Genomic DNA, 26035 nt, shown 5'->3' with positions numbered 1-26035 from the left:
CAGGGACAGTCCACACACTAGATTGTTTCTTGAGCGAACTACTTAAAATACATCTCAACCCCAAATGTTTTCAACAGCAACGCACCATAACTTTCTGAAAAAAAAGAAATCCATAAAATATTTATAATAAGAAACGAAAAATCATAGCAAAATTTGTTTCATACCTTTCTTTTTGTTGTTGCAAATTTCAAAACATTACTTATGGCTTTATAACAGACTGTAATATTAATATCAATTTATTTGGCCGAAAACATACTTTTTGATCTGAGCGTCACTGATGAGTCTCATGTAGACGAAACGCGCGTCTGGCGTATGAAATTATAATCCTGGTACTTTTGATAACTATTTACACCACTGGGTCGATGCCACTGCTGGTGGACGTTTCGTCCCCGAGGGTATCACCAGCCCAGTAGTCAGCACTTCGGTGTTGACATGAATATCAATTATATGGTCATTTTTATAAATTTTCTGTTTACAAAACTTTGAACTTTTCGAAAAACTAAGGATTTTCTTACCCCAGGAGTAGATTACCTTAGCCGTATTTGGCACAACTTTTTGGAATTTTTGGTCCTCAATGCTCTTCAACTTTGTATATGTTTTGGCTTTTTCACTATTTTGATCTGAGCGTCACTGATGAGTCTCATGTAGACGAAACGCGCGTCTGGCGTATGAAATTATAATCCTGGTACTTTTGATAACTATTGTACATACATGTCTTTACAATTATTTTAAGAACAAATACAGATATATACAAATACTAACACTTATTCCGTTAATCTAGGATAATACACATAATGGCGGGTCACCAAAATTAATTATCCGCCGCATAAGTTCCTGATGCAAATTATACAAAAAATCTTAAATTTTAAAAATTTTAAAAAAAGTCAAACAAATTAAAAAAGGACGGCAGGGTGGGATTTTTTTTTTTTACTTCGATCTGAATACTCTGAAGAATTCTAATGTAATGAAAGGGTTTTATAAATCGTAAGCCGTGCTTGGTAAGATGCAAGTTTGATGGTCAAGTGTATAATATTTGAAAAATATTTAACGAAGTTAAAGTGACTTATTATAGTGTTATTAACTGGCTGTTTCTGTATTGGCACTGGTAAAAATTCTACGGGTCTCGAGGCCAATACAGCTGAACGAGAATCTATACCAGTGCCAATACAGAAACAGCCAGTTCATAACACTTTTATTAAATGATTATAAGAGAATTAAAAACCGGAAGTGAACGTCCCGTATTAGCCCATGGGCCAATACAGCTTTTTTCCCGCTTTTTTTCTGTATTGGCCCTGTTTTTTCCGTTTCAAAACGTTAAGATGTTACAAAACATTGCACACCATTTAACTTGTTTATTTTATTACTTTAATTTTAAAAATATTATACAAATGTTTTTATGCATAACGATACTTCCAAAGTAAAGTAATGGCGTAAGAAAATTGAAAACCGGAAGTGAACGTCCCATATTAGCCCTAGGGCTAATACGGCTTTTTTCCCGCTTTTTTCTGAAGTGGCCCTGTTTTTTTCCGTATTGGCCCTGTTCGAAGAGCAATATTAAATCTTGATTTATATCGACAGTGGAACGTTTTTAGTATTGCACATTCTGATTTATCCGTATTAATTTAGGGCTTATTAGCTCATATCATTTAATAATATAAATTATGATTTCAGTGGGAACAAGACTATGATTTGAATAGATTGAACAGCGGTATATACTACTGTTGCCTTTATTTACTATACAAATCTTTGGTATGTGAGTTAAAGTAACCAATCATGCAAATGCCAAAACTGCAGAAATTGTTGAGAGTATATCTATATATAGCAATGAATTAAAGGAAATAGAACCCAACTAAGCATGCATACTGATAGAAACACCCTAATTTTTTACCTCCAGAGAGTGAAATCAGACTTTTCTGTACAGTAGTTGTCGTTTGTTTATGTCATTAATACAAAATCAATATTTATATCAATAAAACATTTAAAAAAAGTTAATGACAGTGTTGATTAGATAACCTTTCAGAATTATTTTATTTTAAGAATTGACAAGGTTACCCGGATCGTATTGAAATTTCCGGGATAAGTTAACTTCATCGTCATAAAATTCGGATGTGCTATTCGGAGTGTAATAAGTTTTCTACAGGACTGGTACAGCCAAACTTGAAAAAAGAATCTTTGTTTATAAAAACGAATTCAATACAGGTTGAACAAAGTAATTCGTGGAAACAAAAATCCCTGAATTAGTAATTTAACAGTACTTTATAGACTGCGCTCATTGAAATCCAACTTCAAAGTCACTACAAACCCATATATGGCATGTTCATTGTTGAAGGCCGAACGGTAACTTATAGTTGATAGTTTCTGTGTCATTTGGTCTCTTGTTGAGAGTTGTATCGTTGGCAATCATATACTGCTCCTTCTTTTTATTTAGCGAACGACTTTAGATGTTTAATTATAAGTTTCATAACGAGTGAGAATGTGATTGCGCTTGATATCAACTCCGTGAAGTGTGAAACGAGAAATATCTATTTTTGCAAGAAATAGATAAGAGGCCACAAGACGGTGCCAAATAGGGAAATTAACTTTACTTTAGGGGGGAATAAAATAGTTACTTTTGTAGTATTTTTTTTTTTTTGTATAAGGTTTTCAGTGGTGTAACAATACCATGAATATCTCAGGTTGATAAACTTTATTGCCGAAACCATAGATGTAATACTAGTACATGGTAATACCCATGTCATTACATCTATGCCGAAACGTACGCATATATATTATATATATTAACAAGGAGAAAATCTACTGAGGGCTTTAATCATCTCATCACACCTCAGGTAGGCATATTATCTAGCATATATTTACTTTTCTCGTTTGAGAAAACATGGAACACGCTTCATTATTAGAGTTGCAGCAAATAACCGGCCTTGCAATCAGATTTTTCAAACGACCATGATTTAGTTTAATTAGGAAACTTTAATAAGATTGAGTGGAAGTGTACTATATAAACGGACCCTTGTTGCGCCAAAGAAATAATCTAAAATAGCCTTTTTAGGCGTTATAATTATTTGGACTAGTCTATGGCAATGAATGATTATATACCGTCCCCATTTTATTAAAAAAAAAATATATATATATATAACACTGTTTAAAGTGTTCTGTTAGTAATAAAACGATATCAAAGATTCATATTCTGTTTTCGTTCATAAATAATACTTTTGAATTTGAAATTGAACTTTAATCCACAGCAGGGACGTATATAGTCCTTGTCCACAATAAGACTTTTCCAAAGGGTGGTATTTTCGAATATCCATGAAATATTTTTCACTGGACGTTTTACAATAATATATATTTTTTAAAAAGTACGGAGTACAGTTAATCGTTCTCCGGAATCGGTATTTTTCTCTCCAATTTCCAATTTCCGGTTCATAATTTAGATCGACAATCGACAATCGACAATTTTGTATAAATTCTCAACTTCTTTGCTAGTTCAAACAGTGAAGCGACATGTAAATACACAAGTAAAGTACATTATATACTTCTAATTTGAATTTTAAAGACAAGAGGTTTATTTATTTTGTTGTTTGATTCCTAAAAGGCTAAATTCGTGACAACTGTTGTGTGTCAAAATAATCAGGTAAGGCCTAAATTAAAATATTGTTTGTTTGCCCTTTTCCGACCCTATGTTTTGAAACAGGGTAGGTAGGTAGGTAAAATATTTTATTTTTTTCCCCAAAAAAATAACTTGGCTCGGTATATTATTTGTCATGGGTAGGCAGGTAGGTATAATATTTTATTTTATAGATACAAACTCTGCATAATGTCAATGAATGTAATTTGTGTCTGTTTGGTTTTTGCAAATAAGTTTTCTGGGACTATTAGTTTAAAAAAAAAATATCACGTAGAATGTGAAGCTAAGGGGACAACCATTTGATATTCTGGGGGGGCCAGGAGGATTTGTTTTTGATCGGTTATTTATTTTTGTAAACTGAGAGGACAGATTATTCATTTTCTGCACTATTGTAGCAAGATTTTTCATTTTCATTAAAGCAAGGAACTGATTATTCATTTTCACAACTATATTTATGATAGTCGAAAACATACATTTTTTTAAATATTTGTTAATTATGAATAATATATGTATAGTCAAGTCATTATGTACCATTTAATCAGAAAAGATCAGTATCCCCTGCAGAAATTTTAAGATTCAAGATATATTTCATAACCTCAGACACATACTTGCATGACTTGTGTACAAGAGGACAATATATATACAAATATACTAAGATAATACATAGTGAGAAAGGACTAGCGAAACACAAATACATAGCAAGAAAGGACTAGCGGAACACAAATACATAGTAATAAGTATATTATAAAAGACAATTGGTATAATTAGATTATGTATTTTATAATTTTCTTCACAAAATGAATCATTTATATTCCCAAGCAATATACATGTATTGCATACAACATACATACATAGTATTACAGTTAATTTAGTTTGGTTTTATCTAGCCTTTTTTAAAAGTATTGTTAAACATTTTTTGCCGAGCGGAGCGAGGCAAAAAAAATTTGAAGGGTTTTGATACTGCTGAAGGCCCAAGAAGCTATAGACCTGCTAAGTTATTTATTTTCAATACATTGCAAGTCAGGTTATTTATTTTCAAACTACCACAGAACAAACCATTTATTTTTGTGATTATCAAGGCTGAGTTATTTATTTTCAAAATCCTCCTGCCCCCCCCCCCCCCCAGAATATCAAATGGTCGTCCCCTAATTCATATGCACTACTATTTTGTTTTCAAATATCAAAATATAGAGCTGTGCCGCATATCTTCGACGTTTATATGCCTGGAACTTTGAAGAGTTTGAACTTGCACTTATATTCTGTACTATGTACCTTGTATGCTTACCTTAAGATTTTCTGTAAAAGATAACTTTGTATTGATAAGATATGTCCTGGCAGACATACATTACTAGTAGAAAAAGTCCCTAGAGTGTTAAAAATATCGTGTGTGCCTTTGTTTCCAATAAAAATGCTACAAGACTTAAAACTCTGACAATTGTCACGACTCACGTATTTGACATCGCATTTATAAATGACCTGTATGGAAAACTTGGCGATTTTACTGCCAGATATTCCTCACTTTACAGGGTTTTGTCACTTTTGGTTCATGTCAGATATAAATAATATAGCGACATCATTAACATAATCATCCTGATCTGCGGATCACAAAAAGGCATCCCTACATAGAATACAACGTCCGTTTACAAATGAGTTTGTACACACGTTGATAATTTTGTATCAAACGAACTTTTTTGTAAATGAACCCTGCTCTTTAAATTAAGTATAAAGGTACAGAGTAGCGTATGTCATATCATGGAAGCGTTCACATGCTGAACATCGATTTCAAACAAATGCTTTGAAACTTCAATTGCAAGTGTTCATGTCAAACGCTCAGGTGATACTAAACGGACTTGACCTTATAACTTAAAGATAAAACCCGAGAATTCCGGGTAAAATAGTTTTGAGCGGGAAACACAAATATAAGATTTTTGGTAGGAACGAAAAAATAAAATAAAATAAAATCTTGCTGGTAAATACAAATAAAAGATTTTCAGGCGCAACGAATTTATAGGGTCGGTCGGTAAAGGGCAAACAATCAATATTTTAATTTAAGCCCAATCTAAATAGTTTGTCATTACACTGTTACACGTGCAACCGGAGATATCTAACCTGCTTCTTTTCTTATCGTATATTGGGCTGTTTTATTTGGTTGGTATGGAATGTAAGTCTTTACATTTTGTAAGTAACATTCAGGACTTTTATTGCACCACGGGTAAAATATCGCATTGTGATTGGTTTAATGCTGTCACATGGTGACCTCCTATGAGACCGTATGGGGTTTGTAAATTTCATAGGGGGTTCATGATGCTTTAATGGTGACGTCATTTGTTAATGTTTTTCTGTATCGTTGTTTATTTTTTAATAAAATGCAGCAGAAAAAGTCCAGCGTGTGATAAAATCGTTATACAGTTAACTACATTTTGTACTAACCCCCTAGGGATTCAGAGAGGGTGAATAAAATCCATAGAGGACTTGGCTTTCGACCTCACCCCAATGGATTTTACTAACCCTCTATGGATCCGTATGGGGTCAGTAGCTAACCATATATCTTATATTATTGGTCGTCCCACTCAGTGTCTACATCACTCTGTTCAGCTCTTAATATTATTCTGTATCATGTCTTTGTGATGTCAAACATGTTGACCTGGCCTTAATAACTTTGACCAGGACATACAAAAATGTATCAGCGACATCATTATGTTTGGACCGACATTAATAACTTTGACCCGAACTTATCAAGTCATCTTTTGTGTGCTGATGAAACAAAGAAAACACTTCTGAAACACTCAAATATAGCCTGATAAATCGATTATCAGATTATTTGCATACTGATATTGTAAAATATTAGCTGCTTGACATCGCAGCTGATATTTAAAGATATCAACATGCAGATAACCTGATAATCGGTACTTATTGTACCACAGGTAAATTATCATGTTGTGATTGGTTTAAAGACGTGATACCCTAGGGAGTTAGTAAATTTCATAGGGGTTCATGACGCTTTAATGGTGACATCATGTATTGATGTTGTTGTTTTTTGGTGTATTTTTCAACAAAACGCAGCTCAAAAAGTACAGCTTGCTTTAAATTTGTTATACGGTTAACCTACAGATCCATAGAGGGTGAATAAAATCCATAATTGTGGTATATTTATACATTAGTGACACATTATAATTATTCCTGATAGGGAGTGTACAAGGATGCCACTCTATCGGATAATCCTTGCAGCCTTCAAGGTGTTCTTTGGATAAGGGAGGCATTTACCACTAGTGAGTACACACAATGCTAAATATAAAATATTAATCATGTTAATGGTTATAAGTAACTATAGACATGATAGAAAAAGGCATGTTTAGAAGGTGTTAAATGTATTAAACCATCTTTTTATTATATATTTAAAATTTGATTTGCAGATGGAGTTACCAGACAGAAATACAGATTATCGGGACAAGTCATATTGGGATGATCGTTATTCTAAAGAAAAAGCTTTTGACTGGTTTTCTGATTATGAAGCATTCAAACATTTACTGAAAGATGACATTAAAACAGCTGACAAAATTCTTATATTAGGTGAGGGTGTGATTCTTAAACAAAGACCTGAAAAATCATTTGTCAAACATGTGTCAAAGATGAACAAAGATTTGCCAAAAGTAATGAAAGTAAACAGACAAACAACAACATCGAGAGGAGCATAAAAACACCCTAACGAATGATCAACATGAACTCCATTAAAACAAGTTCAGCTCAGATGTCCTTAAATGGTTAGCATTTCCTGCGCTGTAGTGATTCCTGCTATTCATTTGTTACTTACATCATATATTATATACATGTATGTAAACACATCCCCTTCATTACATGCATCAATGAGTATACACACACAAACACACATCTTCATTTACTCCACATTCATGTGACCATTAAAAAAATACAATTGCTCAGTCTGTTATTCTTAAATGTTTATACACCTGTTTATTGGATTTATTTTTTTAGTTTTACTGTTATCTGTATTTTAATTTTTTAACCAATTTCTTGAAACTTTGGTAAATTGCTTGTATCTTTTAAAATAAGCTCCCATTACTTTTTTTTTTTATAAATACCTGATATTAAATTGAGTGGAGTAATTATAATGGAACTCTATTGGTTGAAAAAGTGACAGGTGTATCATGGGCTTGTGGCATACAATGTACATTATGTAGCTCTTTATTGACATTTGAAATAATTCTATTCATATAAATATCCAATTTTAATGACCTTATTTCATAAATTTATATGTAGAAAGTCTTATAACAACAAAACTTATATATGTTATAAGACTATCTAAATTTTATGTGCTTTATAATAACAACCCTGTATACCTGAGGTATCCTTTTCAGGGACTCTATTGTACTACAGATTTACCAGGTATTGTTTCACTTTTATTTGTAATTTCTTTTTTACATGTTATATACATAGGTTGTGGCAACAGTTTAATGAGCGAAGACATGTATCAAGATGGCTTCTTAAATATCACAAATACAGATTATTCTCCCGTTGTTATTGAGAACATGAGGAACAAATGCCAACAGAAGTATCCTGGCATGTCATGGGAAGTTATGGACATTCTCAATATGACATATGAACCAGAAACATTTGATGTGGTCTTAGAGAAAGGGACACTTGACGCTTTGATGGTTCATGAAAAAGATCCATGGAATATTAGTGAAGAAACAGAGAAAACAATCGAAAATGTGCTGACTCAGGTAAAAATATTCAAATTAAAGCATTGTAGGGGTTGAATTACGAAAACAAAACAATTGAAAATGTGCTAAGTCAGGTGTAAATATCCAGATTAAAGCATTTAAGGGGTTGAATTATGAAAACAAAATGTGTCTGTCTTTACTAATATATTGTATGGTCTTGCTTTTGAAATAGAATATCATTAAGATAAAAAAAAAATCAAGAATACATAAAAAAAAAACCATCTATTGCTTAGTTTTAAAAGTTCAGATTTAATATGTGAGTCTTTTTGTGCTTTTTGAAAATTATTATTTAATCTATTGAGATGTATGGTTTTGCCATATATATGTTGTGTACAAGTTTAATATCATTTTGTCAATGTTTGTACAAATTATAATTTGTACAAAAATGGTGCACAAATTATAATTGTATTTTGACTTTGTACAAATTATAATTTGTACAAAAAGTGCTTGTACAAATTACAATTTGTACAAAAATGGAAAAACATTCACTTATAACTTGTACAATAATTTATTATATAGATTTTGGTGAAAAAAGCATTGATATACATTATCTAATTGCTATTAAATGACCACACAGTACACCTAAGTTAAAAAAAATCAAAAGAAGTTCTATAACATTCGTTTGAGCAGGTGATCTAGTGATTTATGGAATAGGGTATTGCAAACCATCTTTTGACTCTCAAATCCATGACGACCTGTTTTACAAGCATTTTTTAAACTGCTTCACATAGTGGACGTTGAAGCTCAGGAACCGTTGCTGTGAATAAACATGTGTATTTCACTGCTTCAGTTAGACTTTTAGACAAATAAATATCCCAGAAAGAAAGCGAGATTAATCACCCCATTTGGTCAGGAATATGTCAGGTGTTTTTCTTCCGTTTTTTATCAATGTTTTTTTCAACAAGGATCTTTGTTTTATAAATATCTATGACTGTGTATAAAACAACATAAAACTTATGCAGAGCAGACAGACAGACTTTTATTTTTTTAAGAAAACTAGTTGGTGTAGTAATATAAAATCATCAGACCCAATGGCATTGAACCATCAATCTTTCCACAAACAAAAGTGAAGCAGAATAAGTCATGTAAATCAAATCTTTTGATGTACCAATTTCAAATATAAATTATCATATGTTTAAAGACAGATTTGATTGATTTCATGGACTTTTTGAAATAACGAATAAGTGGCAACGAATCTTTTGAGATCCTTTTCACGATCATCAAAATGCTGTACACAATCTTTCACGATTCATATCACATTTTACAAATATAATCATTTTTAGCTCACTTGGCCCTTTGCTTTTCCCATCACTTGGCGACCTGCCTTAACTTTTACAAAAATCTTCTCCTCTGAAACTACTGGGCCAAATTAAACCAAACTTGGCCACAAACATCATTGGGGTATCTAGTTTAAACTAGGGGCTCTAAAGAGCCTGTGTCGCTAAACTTGGTATATGTGAATTAAACAAAGGAAGCAGGCAGTTCATGTCAAAATTGTATTAAGGTGATTGTGATGTGTTTGTACATCTTACTTTACTGAACATTCTTGCTGCTTACAATTATCTCTATCTATAATGAACTTGTCTGTGTAGTTTCAGTGGAAAATGTTAGTAAAAATTTACAAATTTTATGAAAATTGTTAAAAATTGATTATAAAGGACAATAACTTCTTAGGGGGGTCAATTGACTATTATGGTCATTTTGACTTATTTTTGAGTCTTAAATTGCTGTACATTATTGCTGTTTACAGTTTATCTCTATCTATAATAATATTCAAGATAATAACCAAAAACAGCAAAATTTCCTTAAAATTACCAATTTAGGGGCAGCAACCTAACAACGAGTTGTCCGATTCATCTAACAATTTCAGGGCAGATTAGATGTTGACCAGATAACCAATTTTACCCCGTCAGATTTGCTCTAAATGCTTTGGTTTTTCAGTTATAAGCCAAAAACTGCATTTTACCCCTATGTTCTATTTTTAGCTGTAGCGGCCATCTTGGTTGGTTTGCCTGGTCACAAAACACAATTTTTAAACAAGATAGCCTAATAATGATTCTGGCTATGTTTGGTAAAATTTGGCCCAGTAGTTTCAGAGAAGATTTTTGTAAAAGTTAACTAAGATATACGAAAAATGGTTAAAAATTGACTATAAAGGGCCATAACTCCTATAGGGGTCAATTGACCATTTTGGTCCTGTTGACTTATTTGTAAATCTTACTTTGCTGAACATTTTTGCTGTTCACAGTTTATCACTATCCATAATAATATTCAAGATAATATCCAAAAACAGCAAAATTTCCTTAAAATTACCAATTCAGGGGCAGCAACCCAACAACGGGTTGTCCCATTCATCTTAAAATTTCAGGGCAGATAAACAATTTAACTCCATGTCAGATATGCTCGAAATGATTTGGTTTTTGAGAAATAACCAAAAACTGCATTTAACCTCCATGATCTATTTTTAGCCTTGGCGGCCATCTTGGTTTGATGCTGGGTCACCGGACACATTTTTTAAACTTAATACCCCAAAGATGATTGTGGCCAAGCTTGGATAAATTTGGCCCAGTTGTTTCAGAGGAGAAGATTTTTGTAAAAGATCATGGAGATTTACGAAAAATGGTTAAAAATTGACTATAAAGGACAATAACTCCTAAAGGGGTCAACTGACCATTTTGGTCATTTTTACTTATTTGTAAATCTAACTTTGCTGAACATTATTGCTGTTTACAGTTTATCTCTATCTATAATAATATTCAAGATAATAACCAAAAACAGTAAAATTTCCTTAAAATTACCAATTTAGGGGCAGCAACCCAACAATGGGTTGTCTGATTCATCTGAAAATTTCAGGGCAGATAGATCTTGACCTGATAAACAATTTAACCCATGTCAGATTTGCTCTAAATGCTTTGGTTTTTGAGTTATATGCTTAAAACTGCAAAATTTTGTCTGTTAATTGTCAAGGTCTTCGTAACACATTAAAAAGAAGAGACGTATTTGATATGCTGAAGTCAAAGAACTGTAATATATATTGTATTCAGGATACTCATTTTACAAATGATATAGAAAACATAGTGAGATCTATGTGGGGTTATGAGTGTTATTTTTCATCTGTTAGCTCAAACTCTTGAGGGGTAGCTATTTTGTTCAATAATAATTTTGAATGCAAAGTATTGAAAGAAAAAAAAGATATAAATGGAAACTATTTAATTTTAGATATTCTTGTAGAAAATAGAAAGATAACTCTTGTATGTCTATATGGACCAAATACAGACAATCCTGATTTTTTTTCTAATATTATGTCTGTTATTGATGATTTTGAAAATGAATACTTTGTTATTTGTGGTGATTTCAATCTTGTCCAAAACCCATGTATAGATTATTGCAACTATGTGAATATTAACAATTCGAAAGCTAGGGAAAAAGTATTGGAATTTATTGAAGAAAGAAATTTGATAGACCCGTATAGAGAACTTTTTCCAGATGTACAGCAATACACCTGGAGGAAGAGAAATCCTTTTAAACAGGCTAGATTAGACTTTTTTCTTCTCACTGAAAATTTTTTAAACAGTCTAAAAAATTGTAATATACTTCCAAGCTATCGGTCAGATCACTCTATGATTTTGCTAGATTTAGAATTTAACCCTTTCATTAGGGGGAAAGGTTTGTGGAAGTTTAACAACTCTTTATTATATGATATAGACTATATAAATACTATTAAGCAAAAAATTCAGGAAGTGAAAACACAATATTGTGCTTTAGTTTATAATATGGAAAATATTGACAAAATAGATAATACAGACATTCATTTTAGAATTAATTGTCAGCTTTTGCTTGAGACTCTTCTTATGGAAATTAGGGGGAAGACAATTTCATACTCAAGCTATAAAAAAAAGCAAGACGAAAAAAGGGAACAAAATCTTCGAAATGAAATAACTCAATTAGAGGAAAGAGTTGATGAACATTCCATTAACGCATTAGAAGCAAAAAAACATGAGCTTGAAAGTTTACGAACACAAAAATTAAAAGGGAAATTAGTAAGATCCCGTGTCCAATGGATACAGGAAGGGGAAAAACCTACTAATTATTTCTGTGGCTTAGAATCACGCAATTTTATGAGCAAAATTATTCCCAAAGTAGAGAAAGAAAATGGGGAAATTATAACAAAACAAAAAGATATTTTGAATGAAGTTAAATATTTTTATGACAATCTTTATAAAAAAAGGGATACTAAAAGTACTTTAAATGATCTTAAAAAAGACTTGAAAAATATAAATGTTCCTATACTTTCATCTCAGGAAAGAGAAAACTTGGAAGGTACAATTACTGTTAAAGAAGCTGGAGAAGCATTGAAAAAAATGAAAAACAACAAAACCCCTGGAACGGATGGTTTTTCAGCAGAGTTCTATAAATTTTTTTGGAAGGATCTTCAAATTTTTATTGTAAATTCTTTAAATTATGGTACAAAAACAGGGGAACTATCTGTTACACAAAAACAAGGGATTATTACTTGTTTACCAAAAGGTAATAAACCTCGCCACTAAACACCCGGCCAACCAACCAAGATGGCCGCCATGGCTAGAAATAGAACATAGGGATTAAATGCAGTTTTAAGCATATAACTCAAAACCAAAGCATTTAGAGCAAATCTGACATGGGTAAAATTGTTTATCAGATGAAGATCTATCTGCCCTGAAATTTTCAGATGAATCAGACAACCCGTTGTTGGGTTGCTGCCCCTGAATTGGTAATTTTAAGGAAATTTTACTGTTTTTGGTTATTATCTTGAAAACTATTATAGATAGAGATAAACTGTAAACAGCTATAATTTTCAGCAAAGTAAGATTTACAAAAAAGTCAAAATGACCGAAATGGTCACTTGACCCCTTTAGGAGTTATTGCCCTTTATAGTCATTTTTTAACCATTTTTTGTTAATCTTAGTAATCTTTTAGAAAAATCTTCTCTGAAACTACGAGGCCAAATTAATCCAAACTTGGCCACAATCATCTTTGGGGTATTTAGTTTGAAAATGTGTCTGAAGACCCGGCCATCCAATCAAGATGGGCGCCACAGCTAAAAATAGAACATAGGGGTAAAATGCAGATTTTGGCTTATAACTCAAAAACCAAAGCATTTAGAGCAAATCTGACAAGGGATAAAATTGTTTATCTGGTCAAAATCTATCTGCCCTGAAATTTTGAGATGAATCTGACAACTTGTTGTTAGGTTGCTGCCCCTGAATTCCATTCCTCCTGTTTGATAACTTGGTAACGGTCGAGATCCCTATCCCTAAACCATATATCTTCATGTAGTGGACAATATAACAAATCAAATGAAATATGTAGAGGGAGTCCCTTGGGATCACCCACCCCTCCTATTTGAGCACTTGGAAACGGTCGAGATCCCCACCCCTAAACCATATATATTTGGGTCCACTTTCCACCTTCCGGTTAGAGAAATTGGAAACAGTTGAGATCACCAATCTTAAACCATATACATTCATGTAATATGGGACAATATTACAAATCAAAGGAATAATGTGGGGGTCCCTATGGTCACTGTTCATCCTCCTGTTTGAGAACTTGGAAACATTCGAGATCCTCAACCCTAAACCATATTTATTCATGTATGGGACAATATAACTATTCAAATGAAATATAGGGGGTTCACCCCTCCCCTCCTGTTGGAGAACTTGGTAACGGTCAAGATCCCCACCCCTAAACCATATATATTCATGTATGGGACAATATAACGAATCATATGAAATATAGATGGAGTTCGTGGGGCCACTCTACCCCTTCCTGTTTGAGAAATAATAATGGTCGAGATCCACAATCTTAAACCATATATATTTATGTATGAGATAATATTATTCCAAATCAAATAATTATAAGGGGGTCCCTATGGTCACTGTACACCTTCCTGTTTGAGAACTTGGGAAACATTCGAGATCCTCACCCCTTAAGCATATATATATACTCATGTATGGGACTATATAACAAATCAAATGAAATATAGGGGAAGTCCTTGTGGTCACCATACCCTTCTGTTTAAGAACTTGGAAACAGTTGGGATCCCCACCTCTCAATAAAATGAAATATAGGAAGAGTCCCTGCAGTCACCCCACCCCTCCTGATTGAGAAATTGGAAACAGTTGAGACCCCACCTTTAAATTAAACCATGTATATTCATTTATGAGAACTGATCAAATGAAATATAGGGAGAGTCCTTAGGGTCACCCTACCCACTCCTGTTTGATAACTTAGTGTACAGTTGAACACAAAATCATATTTCTTTCCAGGGAAGCAAGTCTTTTCATACTTTTACAAGCTCGTACTTAAGTCAATTTGAACTTCTAACAGTCAACCAATACTAACGTTAACGAACTGCAATCGTTGCAAACTTGTACCACGGCAGACTCATGACCATGAAAAAAATATACTTGATATATGTGTTGCTTTTAAAAACTTTGACAAAATATGAATTATTTGCCTCAATGATTAATTCATTAAATGAACATAAATGTACAATACTGTAAACCAACTTATTTTCGCGAATACTTTATTTCGCGTTTTACCTTTTCTTGACCACTTCGTGGCTATTTAATTTCGCGATTATCTGATTTAATTAATGACGTTTATTAAGGAAAGATCAAAGATTGACATATTCGCGACGATTTATATTCGCGTTATTTTTCTACTCGCGAAAGTCGCGAAAATAAATCGCTCGCGAAAAAAAGTTGGTTTACAGTATATGTTTGAAATTTGAAAAAAATCCTATTTGTTTACTTTATACTCAAAAAAATGCCTTTTGTAGTTGTGTAAAAACGGTGTATTTTGTTATAAGGTTTAGTGTGTGGTCAGGTAATTACCAATTCAATCGTGTGAATCAATGCATTTCCACCAAAATTCATATTTAAACTGTTGTACATGTTATAAGTGAATTTTGGTCAAATTTTGTACAAATTGTAATTTGTACAGGCACGTTTTGTACAAAGTCAAAATACAAAATTAATTATAATTTGTGCAATATTTTTGTACACATTATAATTTGTACAAAATGATAACTTGTACACAACATATATACCCTTGTGGTATCAGTTGTTCTAGTGATATTTAGACAATATGTAAACAAACTCATCTTTTATCCAAAATATTCTGTTTTTTTCTGTGCTTTTTATACGACCGCAAAATTTGAAAAAAAAATCGTCGTATATTGCTATCACGTTGGCGTCGTCGTCGTCCGAATACTTTTAGTTTTCGCACTCTAACTTTAGTAAAAGTGAATAGAAATCTATGAAATTTTAACACAAGGTTTATGACCACAAAAGGAAGGTTGGGATTGATTTTGGGAGTTTTGGTCCGAACAATTTAGGAATAAGGGGCCAAAAAGGGGTCCAAATAAGCATTTTTCTTGGTTTTTGCACAGTAACTTTAGTTTAAGTAAACAGAAATCTATTAAATTTTGACACAAGGTTTATGACCACAAAAGAAAGGTTGGGATTGATTTTGGAAGTTTTGGTTCTAACAGTTTAGGAATTAGGGTCCAAAAAGGGGTCCAAATAAGCATTTTTCTTGGTTTTCGCACCATAACTTAAGTATTAGTGAATAGAAATCTATGAAATTTAAACACAAGGTTAATATGACCACAAAAGGAAGGTAAGTATTGATTTTGGGAGTTTTGGTCCGAACAATTTAGGAATAAGGGGCCAAAAAGGGGTCCAAATAAGCATTTTTCTTGGTTTTTGCACCATAACTTTAGTATAAGTAAATAGAAATCTATTAAATTTAAACACAAGGTTTATGGCCATAAAAGGAAGGATGGTATCGATTTTGGGAGTTTTGGTCCTAACAGTTTCGGAATAAGGGGCCCAAAGGGTCCAAAATTAAACTTTGATTGATTTTATCAAAAATTGAATAATTTGGGTTCTTTGATATGCCGAATCTAACTGTGTATGTAGATTCTTAAATTTTGGTCCCGTTTTCAAATTGGTCTACATTAAGGTCCAAAGGGTCCAAAATTAAACTAAGTTTGATTTTGACAAAAAATGAATCCTTGGGGTGTAAAAACGGTGTATTTTGTTATAAGGTTTAGCTCGTGGTCAGGTATTTACCAATTCTAACGTGTGAATCAATGCATTTCCACCAAAATTCATATTTAAACTGTTGTACATGTTATAAGTGAATTTTGGTCAAATTTTGTACAAATTGTAATTTGTACAGGCACGTTTTGTACAAAGTAAAAATAAAAATTATAATTTGTGCAATATTTTTGTACACATTATAATTTGTACAAAATGATAACTTGTACACAACATATATACCCTTGTGGTATCAGTTGTTTTAGTGATATTTAGACAATATGTAAACAAACTCATCTTTTATCCAAAATATTCTGTTTTTTTCTGTGCTTTTTATACGACCGCATAATTTGAAAAAAAAATCGTCGTATATTGCTATCACGTTGGCGTCGTCGTTGGCGTCGTCGTCGTCCGAATACTTTTAGTTTTCGCACTCTAACTTTAGTAAAAGTGAATAGAAATCTATGAAATTTTAACACAAGGTTTATGACCACAAAAGGAAGGTTGGGATTGATTTTGGGAGTTTTGATCCCAACATTTTAGGAATAAGGGGCCAAAAAGGGCCCAAATAAGCATTTTCTTGTTTTTTCGCACAGTAACTTTAGTTTAAGTAAACAGAAATCTATTAAACTTTGACACAAGGTTAATGACCACAAAAGGAAGGTTGGGATTGATTTTGGGAGTTTTTGTTCTAACAGTTTAGGAATAAGGGGCCAAAAAGGGGTCCAAATAAGCATTTTTCTTGGTTTACGCACCATTACTTAATATTAGTGAATAGAAATCTATGAAATTTAAATTCAAGGTTAATATGACCACAAAAGGAAGGAAAGTATTGATTTTGAGAGTTTTGGTCCTAACAGTTTAGGAATAAGGTGCCAAAAAGGGGTCCAAAAAAGCATTTTTCTTGGTTTTTGCACCATAACTTTAGTATAAGTTAATAGAAATCTATTAAATTTAAACACAATGTTTATGACCATAAAAGGAAGGATGTTATTGATTTTGGGAGTTTTGGTCCTAAACAGTTTAGGAATAAGGGGCTCAAAGGGTCCAAAATCAAACTTTTGTTTGATTTCATAAAAAATTGAATAAATGGGGTTCTTTGATATGCCAAATCTAACTGTGCATGTAGATTCTTAAGTTTTGGTCCTGTTTTCAAATTGGTCTACATTTAAGTCCAAAGGGTCCAAAATTAAACTTAGTTTGATTTTAACAAAAATTGAATTCTTGGGGTTCTTTGATATGCTGAATCCAAACATGTTCTTAGATTTTTGATTATGGACCCATTTTTCAAGTTGGTCCAAATCAGGATCTAAAATTATTATATGATGTATTGTGCAATAGCAAGAAATTTTCAATTGCGCAATATTGCGCAATAGCAAGAAATCTTCAATTGCACAGTATTGTGCAATAGCAAGTATTTTCAATTTCACAGTATTGCGCAATAGCAAGAAATATCTAATTGCACAATATTGTGCAATAGCAAGAATTTCAATTGGAGTTATCTATCTTTGTAGAATAGGTAGTTGAATCAACTTAAATCATTGTTTTATACAATATACAATGTATATTCACTTTTACTACCAACTGATGAATTAAAACAATCTTTACCATTCAGTGATAACAAGCACTTTTTTACATTTTAATATTTTGATGTATTTAAATGAGTAATTATTGTTGCAAATAAAATTGAGAATGGAAATGGGGAATGTGTCAAAGAGACAACAACCCGACCAAATAAAAAAACAACAGCAGAAGGTCACCAACAGGTCCTCAATGAAGCGAGAAATTCCCTCACCCGGAAGCGTCCTTCAGCTGGCCCCTAAACAATTATATACTAGTTCAGTGATAATGAAAGCCATACTAATTTCCAAATTGTACACAAGAAACTAAAATTAAAATAAAACAAGACTAACAAAGGCCAGAGGCTCCTGACTTGAGACAGGCGCAAAAATGCGGCGTGGTTAAACATGTTTGTGAGATCTCAACCCTCCTCCTATACCTCTAACCAATGTAGAAAAGTAAACGCATAACAATACGTACATTAAAATTCAGTTAAAGAAAAGTCCGAGTCTGATGTCAGAAGATGTTACCAAAGAAAATAAACAAAATGACAATAATACATAAATAACAACAGACTACTAGCAGTTAACTGACATGCCAGCTCCAGACTTCAATTAAACAGACTGAAAGATTATGATTTCATCATATGAACATCAGGCACAATCCTTCCCGTTAGGGGTTTATTATCATACCATCATAACATATATGAGAAGAACATAACCCGTGTCATACCAACAACTGTTTTTAGAATAAATGTGTTTAGTTCCGATGCAAAGACCTTATCAGTGACTCAATATTAACGCCAAAATATGCAATCTTTAATGACTTGACTTAACTCCATTAGAAATTTGAATTGAGATCAGGTTTGGAATAAAGGATAGGGGGATGTGAAAAAAAAATTGGAGGGAGGGCAATTTTTCTCTTTTGAAATTTCATAAATAAAAAGAAAATTTCTTCAAAATTTTTTTTGAGAGGATTAATATTCAACAGCTTGGTGAATTGCTCAAAGGCAAAACAGAAATTTTAAGTTTATTAGACCACATTCATTCTGTGTCAGAAACCTATGCTGTGTCAACTATTTAATCACAATCCAAATTTAGAGCTGACTCCAGCTTGACTGTTGTGTCCATACTTGCCCCAACCGTTCAGGGTTCAACCTCTGTGGTCGTATAAAGCTGCACCCTGCGGAGCATCTGGTTTAGAAATGTATCAATAGAAAATTTAAGGAAAGCAAAGATATGAAGTTTTAATTTTGTAGTCAATCCAACCACACTTTTACTATAAAAACATAATTAACTATTCCAGAAAAATTTAAATCTGCTAGAATTTTTTCATTATATTTCATAGATTATTATAGCTGTAACACATTTCATGTAAAAATAAAAAGAAGATGTGATATGATTGCCTATGAGACAACTGTCCACAACAGACCAAATGACACAGAAATAAAAAACTATAACAAGTTACATCCTAATAGACTTCTGAAATAGAATAAATCTTAACAGCGGTTTACTACTGTTGAAGGTCACATATATTCAAACATTGATCTACAAAACACTGCATATACTAACGACTGAGTAACACAAACCCTTGAAATACAGAAGATGATCTTGGAAGTTTGTAAGGACAGGGAGATTCTACTCCACATGTGGTACCTGTTATGCTGGTATCATATAAAAATTTATTCATTTAATGTCAGTATATATTTCTATCAACATAGAGTCACATTGTATTCACTCAGGCCATAATAAAAAATAGGTTTGTTTGCCCAAACGCTACCTACCCAGAAAAAAAGCTGCCTACTCAATTTTTTTTATTGTCCTGATTTGAAGAAGTTTTTTTTAATCAAATAGACATGAAGACTAATAAACATCTGATACTTCAATTTCTTTTTTTGAAAAAAAAAGAAAATGCCTACCTACCTACCCACTGTCTCAACCTTTGGGTAGGGTTTGGGCAAACCAAAATACTTTAAAGTGTGGCCTCAGAACTTGACTATAGTTTCCAAGGCAAATATGGCAACAGTAGTATAGCACTGTTCGAAATTTATAAATCGATTGAGAAAAAACAAATCCGGGTTCAAACTTAAACTGAGGGAAACTCATCAAATATAAGAGGAGAACAATGACAAAACAGAAACAAAACACTAAAATATAACATACACAGAAAGGAACTATAACATTAAAGACAAAAAAATTTATAATGTCAACGTAATTTCCATCTTTTACAGCCCATCATAGTCAAAAAGCCTGAGATGGAAAATTATCACCAAAAAAAGTCACATGAAGTTTATGAAAATACCTATCATAACTGTATCTTATTGACCACTAAGAATATTTCGATACATATTGTCTATTATATTTCAGGTTCAGACAGTGTTGAAGGCAGATGGAAAATTCATATCAGTAACTTTTGCACAGCCTCATTTTCGTAAACCACATTATGCAAGGACAGTATTTGATTGGTCAGTGGAACAAAAACATTTTGGACAAAATTTTCATTATTATTATTATGTGATGCAGAAAGGTTCTAAGTTGTCATTGGAAGATAGTGAAAAGGAAAAGGAAAGGACAGCAAAAAAGTTAAAAAGTAAGACTGAAGAAGACAGAACTATTGAATATCTTGAGTATGAAGATAATGAGAACTTTTTAAATTGGATAGAACTTTGATTGTATTCGTTCAATTTTTGTAAATTAAATTTGTCCTTCGGTAGACTTGATTAATTTTCATTTTAGCATAAACAGTAGAACTGTAGCAGAACAAGAACTAATGGTACACTGTTTCAAGTGAAATGCAAGACGGATTAAGGGACAGGCACAGGTGGAAATCTTATGGCAGTTAGTTAGCTTTTCCTTATGCATATTTTTTTATCCTTCACTGGGAGGAGGTATTTGATCTATTTGATCCAACAGCAACCCTTTAACCATATCAAACACAAAAAGATATTGCTAGATGGTAATTTTTATGCCCCATTTTTTGGCATTATATTTTCTGACCTTTGAATCCATCTGTTCAATCGCCCGTCCCTTCGTCTGTCTGTCCCGCTTTAGTTTAAAGTTTTTGGTGGAGGTAGTTTTTGATGAAGTTGAAGTCCAATCAACCTGAAACTTAGTACGCATGTTCCTTATGATATGATCTTTATAATTTCAATGCCAAATTAGAGATTCCCCCCATTTATATAGCCCATTGAGCATAGAAAATGATGGTGAGTATGGGATATATGTATGGGACATCCATGTACTAGGTACACATTCTTGTTTTCAATGTCTTAATGATCGAGTTAAGGTAGATGGGGTGTCTAAATTATAATCCATAGAATTTTTTAATAATTTGCCAAAATGAAGTTTTTCTAATGCTTTTTTAAAAAAAAGTAATAAAAAGAATGGGTCACCGTGCTTATTTTCACCCTACACGGTGTTCAAAATTGTCAGACAGATTTTGTATAGATTATGCATAAGAAACCCAATTTTCTACAATCAAGCGTAAACAACTCCATACAATTTTGAGAAAACATTGGAGAAGATAGCTTTAATAGTACGCTTTTAATTAAGAAAAAGAAAAAATGGGGTCACCGGACCCGTTTTCTTGCTACATAGTAAAATAGGTAAATTCCTAACACATTCTATTGTTAAAATACCTTAATCTGAATTATCTGCCCTTGAATTTTAGTTGCCTCCCCTTATGTGGCAAAGTTTAAAAAAGATATTAATTTAACAAGAGATAACTGTTTTTTTGTAAAATCCAACAATAAATATGATAAAACATATCATTTTCTATATTTAAGTGAAAGTTCTTACACCTGAATTACCTACTAATCTTAAAATTTGCACATTCTATTAAAGATCTAGACCTTGTTTTCTGGTATTTCCAAATCCAAGATGGAGGAAGACACCCTATCTATTTCTCGATTTATTTCACTTGACTGGGCGGAGTTTAACCGATTCGCTCATAATAAACCAGTCCATCTATAGATAGGTGTATTAGGATAAACTCATCAATGAAGTGTCCAGTATTTCTTTTGTAAATTCCTTTGATGACACTGATCGGTACTAATTATAACGGCAATCACCCTTATCACACACATCTTTAAATAGACTGTCCTTATGCAAATTAAAACCTAGCTCCGCCCGCTCAGTTAAAATAACATAGGTAATACCTTAAGCCATTTCAATTCATATTTTATAGAAAGTCTTTTTATGTTATGTTACACGACTGTCCTATGTTAGGATGAGGATTGGTGCCTATTAAAACCTTTAAAAGAGGGACGAAAGATACCAAAGGGACAGTCAAACTCATAAATCGAAAATAAATTGACAACGCCATGGCTAAAACTGAAAAAGACAAAGACAAACCATAAACCAGCTGATCTAAGTCATGATCCTGTTGTTCAGTGGTTGTCATTTGTTACTGTGGTTAATAAGTGTTCCTCTTTTCTTATTTCTGTATAGATAAACTGTTTGTTTTCCTGTTTGAATTGTGTTACACTATTCATTTAAGTGCCTTTTATAGCTTACTTTTGAGCCGAGACTCCGTGTATAAGACCGTATATTGATCTATAATTGTTAACTTTTTATACATTGTGACTTGGATGGAGAGTTCTCTTATTGACACTCATACCACATCTATTTTTCATCAATCAAAAGTCTCAGTGGTATACTACTGTTGCATTTATTTATTCATGCATGTCTCCTCAGTTGCTTGTTGGCAAACAAAAATAATTTTGCACATGTTAACATTGATTTAATGAAAGGTAGACATACATATTTTATTTACAATGACATCAACATTATAAAATTTTTAATAGGTTTTCATCATGTTCATGTTGTAATCTAAGCTTTAAACAAAAGTATGCCACTTGTCAGAGAGACATTTACAAACATTGATAGAAAAGGTATCTCATTTTATGATTTGAAACAGAAGAACAAACAAAACTAGAGGCCCTAAAGAGCCTGCGTCGCTCACCTTGGTCTATGTGCATATTTAACAAAGGACACAGATGGATTCAAATTGTGTTTTGGTGATGGTGATGTGTTTGTGGATCTTACTTTACCGAACATTCTTGCTACTTACAATTTTCTCTATCTGTAATGAACTTGGCCCTATACTTACAGAGGAAAATAATTTGTAAAAACTTACCAAAATTTACCAAATACATGAAAATTGTTTAAAAAAAATGACTATAAAGGGCAATAACTCCTTAAGGGCTCAACTGACCATTTTGGTCATGTTGACTTATTTGTTGATCTTACTTTGCACAGATAGATTCATGACAAAATTGTGTTTTGGTGATGGTGATGTGTTTGTAGATATTACTTTACTGAACACTCTTGCTATAATAATATATCAATCTATTACAGTATTATTTTCAAAAATTAAGCAAAAAAATTGATGAAAATTGTTAAACCTGACTATAAAGGGCAATAACTCCTTAAGGGGTCAACTGACCATTTTGGTCATTTGACTTATTTGTAGATCTTACTTTGCTGAACATTATTGCTGTTTACAATTTAAATCTATCTATAATTCTGTTCAAGATAATAACCTAAAACGGCAAAATTTCCTTAAAATTACCAATTCAGGGGCAGCAAACAACCGGTTGTCTGATGCATCTGAAAATTTCAGGGCAGATAGATCTTGACTTGATAAACAATTTTACCAGGTGTCAGATTTGCTCTAAATGCTTTGGTTTCAGAGTTATAAGCCAACATATTTATTTTACCCCTATGTTCTATTTTAAGGCAGTTAAGCTGCCTTATGCGAGCACCCTAGATTTGTATTCTTCCCAATAAATGCTGTAATACGTGCCATTGTCATTTTCTAGATGGACATTATGTTATTTATAACTACTAGTATTTGGACAGTTTTTTCGTACTTTTAATTCTGGATTACAAAAAATATGACCAGAAAAACCTTAAATGATCGTCGAATCACACAAAAGTTTTGAAGTTGCACATAGGAAGTAGAACACATTAGATAAAATTGAGAATGGAAATGGGGAATGTGTCAAAAGGACAACAACCCGACCATATAAAAAACACAACAGCAGAAGGTCCCCAAATGTCTTCAATGCAGCGAGAAATTCCCGCACCCGCATGCGTCCTTCAGCTGGCCCCTAAATAAATATATACTAGTTCAGTGATAATGAACGCCATACTAATTTCCAAATTGTACACAAGAAACTAAAATAAAAAAAATACAAGACTAACAAAGGCCAGTGGCTCCTGACTTGGGACAGGCGCAAAAATGCGGCGAGGTTAAACATGTTTATGAGATCTCAACCCTCCCCCTATACCTCTAGCCAATGTAGAAAAGTAAATGCATAACAATACGCACATTTACAATTCAATTCAAGAGAAGTCTGAGTCTGATGTCAGAAGATGTAACCAAAGAAAATAAACAAAATGACAATAATACTTAAATAACAACACACTACCAGCAGTTAACTGACATGCCAGCTCCAGACTTCAGTTAAACTGATTGAAAGATTATGATTTCATCATATGAATATCAGGCACAATCCTTCCCGTTAGGGGTTTAGTATCATTCCATCATAACATATATATGAGAAGTACATAAATCCTTTTGTAGTTTATTATCCCCTGGGCTTTTGGTTAAGATGTTAAAGAACAAATGTATGAAATATGTAATCGCCGAAAATCTCTAAAGACAAGTAGTTTAGATTTCCCAAATGGCAAAAGTCGTAGGTATATCGTTTGTCGGCAATGCGTAGTCAACTACGTCAGTATAGTTCCACTGTTCGTGTTGTTGGCGGCAATTTTGAATTAGAAGTCAACATTTTCGTATCTTTTCAATTTGGAAGCTGAGGTTCAAATTAGTGGTGGTCCGAGGTCTGCGACCTTCCACTTTTGCAGTCGGACTTTCGACTTGGTTACTAGCTACACCCGATATGCCCGACGGAAAAAAATCACTTTGCAAACCTGTTTACCATAGTATTCGACGATCTCAAAACTTATTTTCATCATTATCATTCACGACAGCGATAATCATTTTGTCCAACCGCTAGCTTTATACAGAAAATCGGCGACAAATAATGTTCCAATTCGAGTAATATCGTATCTGACAAAAACAACATTGAAAACAAAATGGTTGCTATAAGAAGGCAAATTACAATATCGGATCCGATTACGGAAGCAGATAAGAGTAATTCTGATGACAAAATACATCTATGTGCTAGTATGGTAAATAAATATAAACACTAGAATTGGAAACCAAAATATACCTGTAAAAGAAAGAAAAGCAGAAACTACTTTGTACAGAAACTGAAAAGTTCTTTTTGACAAATTAAATTTTAATGTTTAACGTCAAAATCCAATACAAGGTGACAGTACTAGTACTACTTATATGATTATCTAACAATATGTATATTCCTGGTGACAGTATAAATTTTCTTTATCAGTGATAAATGTTGGTAATGCATGTTAGATGCTTTTAAAGTGTAAAAATATTACTGCAATTTCAATAGGTATTTGTTTCTCAAATTAATGGGTCAGTTAAAATAGCTGGAAGTTTCTTCCTTTATTTTCACAAATAGTGCAACTAGATTATATGATACCTGAACGAAGCAAATCATATGATATAATAGGTGGAGTCTTCTGGTCCATTCTACTCCTTCCTGATTGATAACTTTGAAAAGGGTGAGATCCCCACACCTCAACCATATACATTTATGTATGGGACTATATAACTAATCAAATGAAATATATGGGGAAGTTCCTGGGATCACCCACCCATTCCTGTTTTATAACTTGGAAACAGTCGAGATTCCCACCCCTAAACCATATTTATTCATGTATGGGACAATATGATAAATAAAATAAAATAAGGGAGAGTCCCTTATGGTCATCCCCCCTCCTGCTTGAGAACTAGGAAACGGTCGATATTCCCACCCCTAAACCATATATAACTCATGTATTGGACTACATGTCTATAACAAATCAAATGAAATATAAGGGGCATCCCTGGGGGTCACCCCACCCTCCTGTATAAGAACTTGGTCCCCACCCCTACAT

At 32.7% G+C, this 26035-nt stretch overlaps 1 protein-coding gene across 5 annotated transcripts; it reads left to right on the top strand.

Moving 5' to 3' along the window:
* The first annotated feature begins 3408 nt into the window (after positions 1 to 3408).
* On the top strand, positions 3409 to 20712 carry LOC134692815 (EEF1A lysine methyltransferase 4-like). Of its 5 annotated transcripts, none has more exons than XM_063553388.1 (4): positions 3409 to 3512; positions 7036 to 7192; positions 8075 to 8361; positions 20372 to 20712. In XM_063553388.1, exons 2-4 carry the CDS (start codon positions 7036 to 7038, stop codon positions 20672 to 20674), a joined length of 747 nt encoding a protein of 248 aa, XP_063409458.1. In that variant the 5' UTR covers positions 3409 to 3512; the 3' UTR covers positions 20675 to 20712. The 5 variants fall into 5 exon arrangements, with proteins under 5 accessions (XP_063409458.1, XP_063409459.1, XP_063409461.1 ...); XM_063553389.1 differs by having other exon boundaries at positions 3416 to 3500; XM_063553391.1 differs by having other exon boundaries at positions 3424 to 3517.
* Positions 20713 to 26035: the final 5323 nt, after the last annotated feature.

Source organism: Mytilus trossulus, chromosome 12 (assembly GCF_036588685.1).
Source record: "Mytilus trossulus isolate FHL-02 chromosome 12, PNRI_Mtr1.1.1.hap1, whole genome shotgun sequence".
NCBI classification, from domain to species: Eukaryota; Metazoa; Mollusca; class Bivalvia; order Mytilida; family Mytilidae; genus Mytilus; species Mytilus trossulus.
This window is presented reverse-complemented; position numbering and strand designations above follow the sequence as displayed.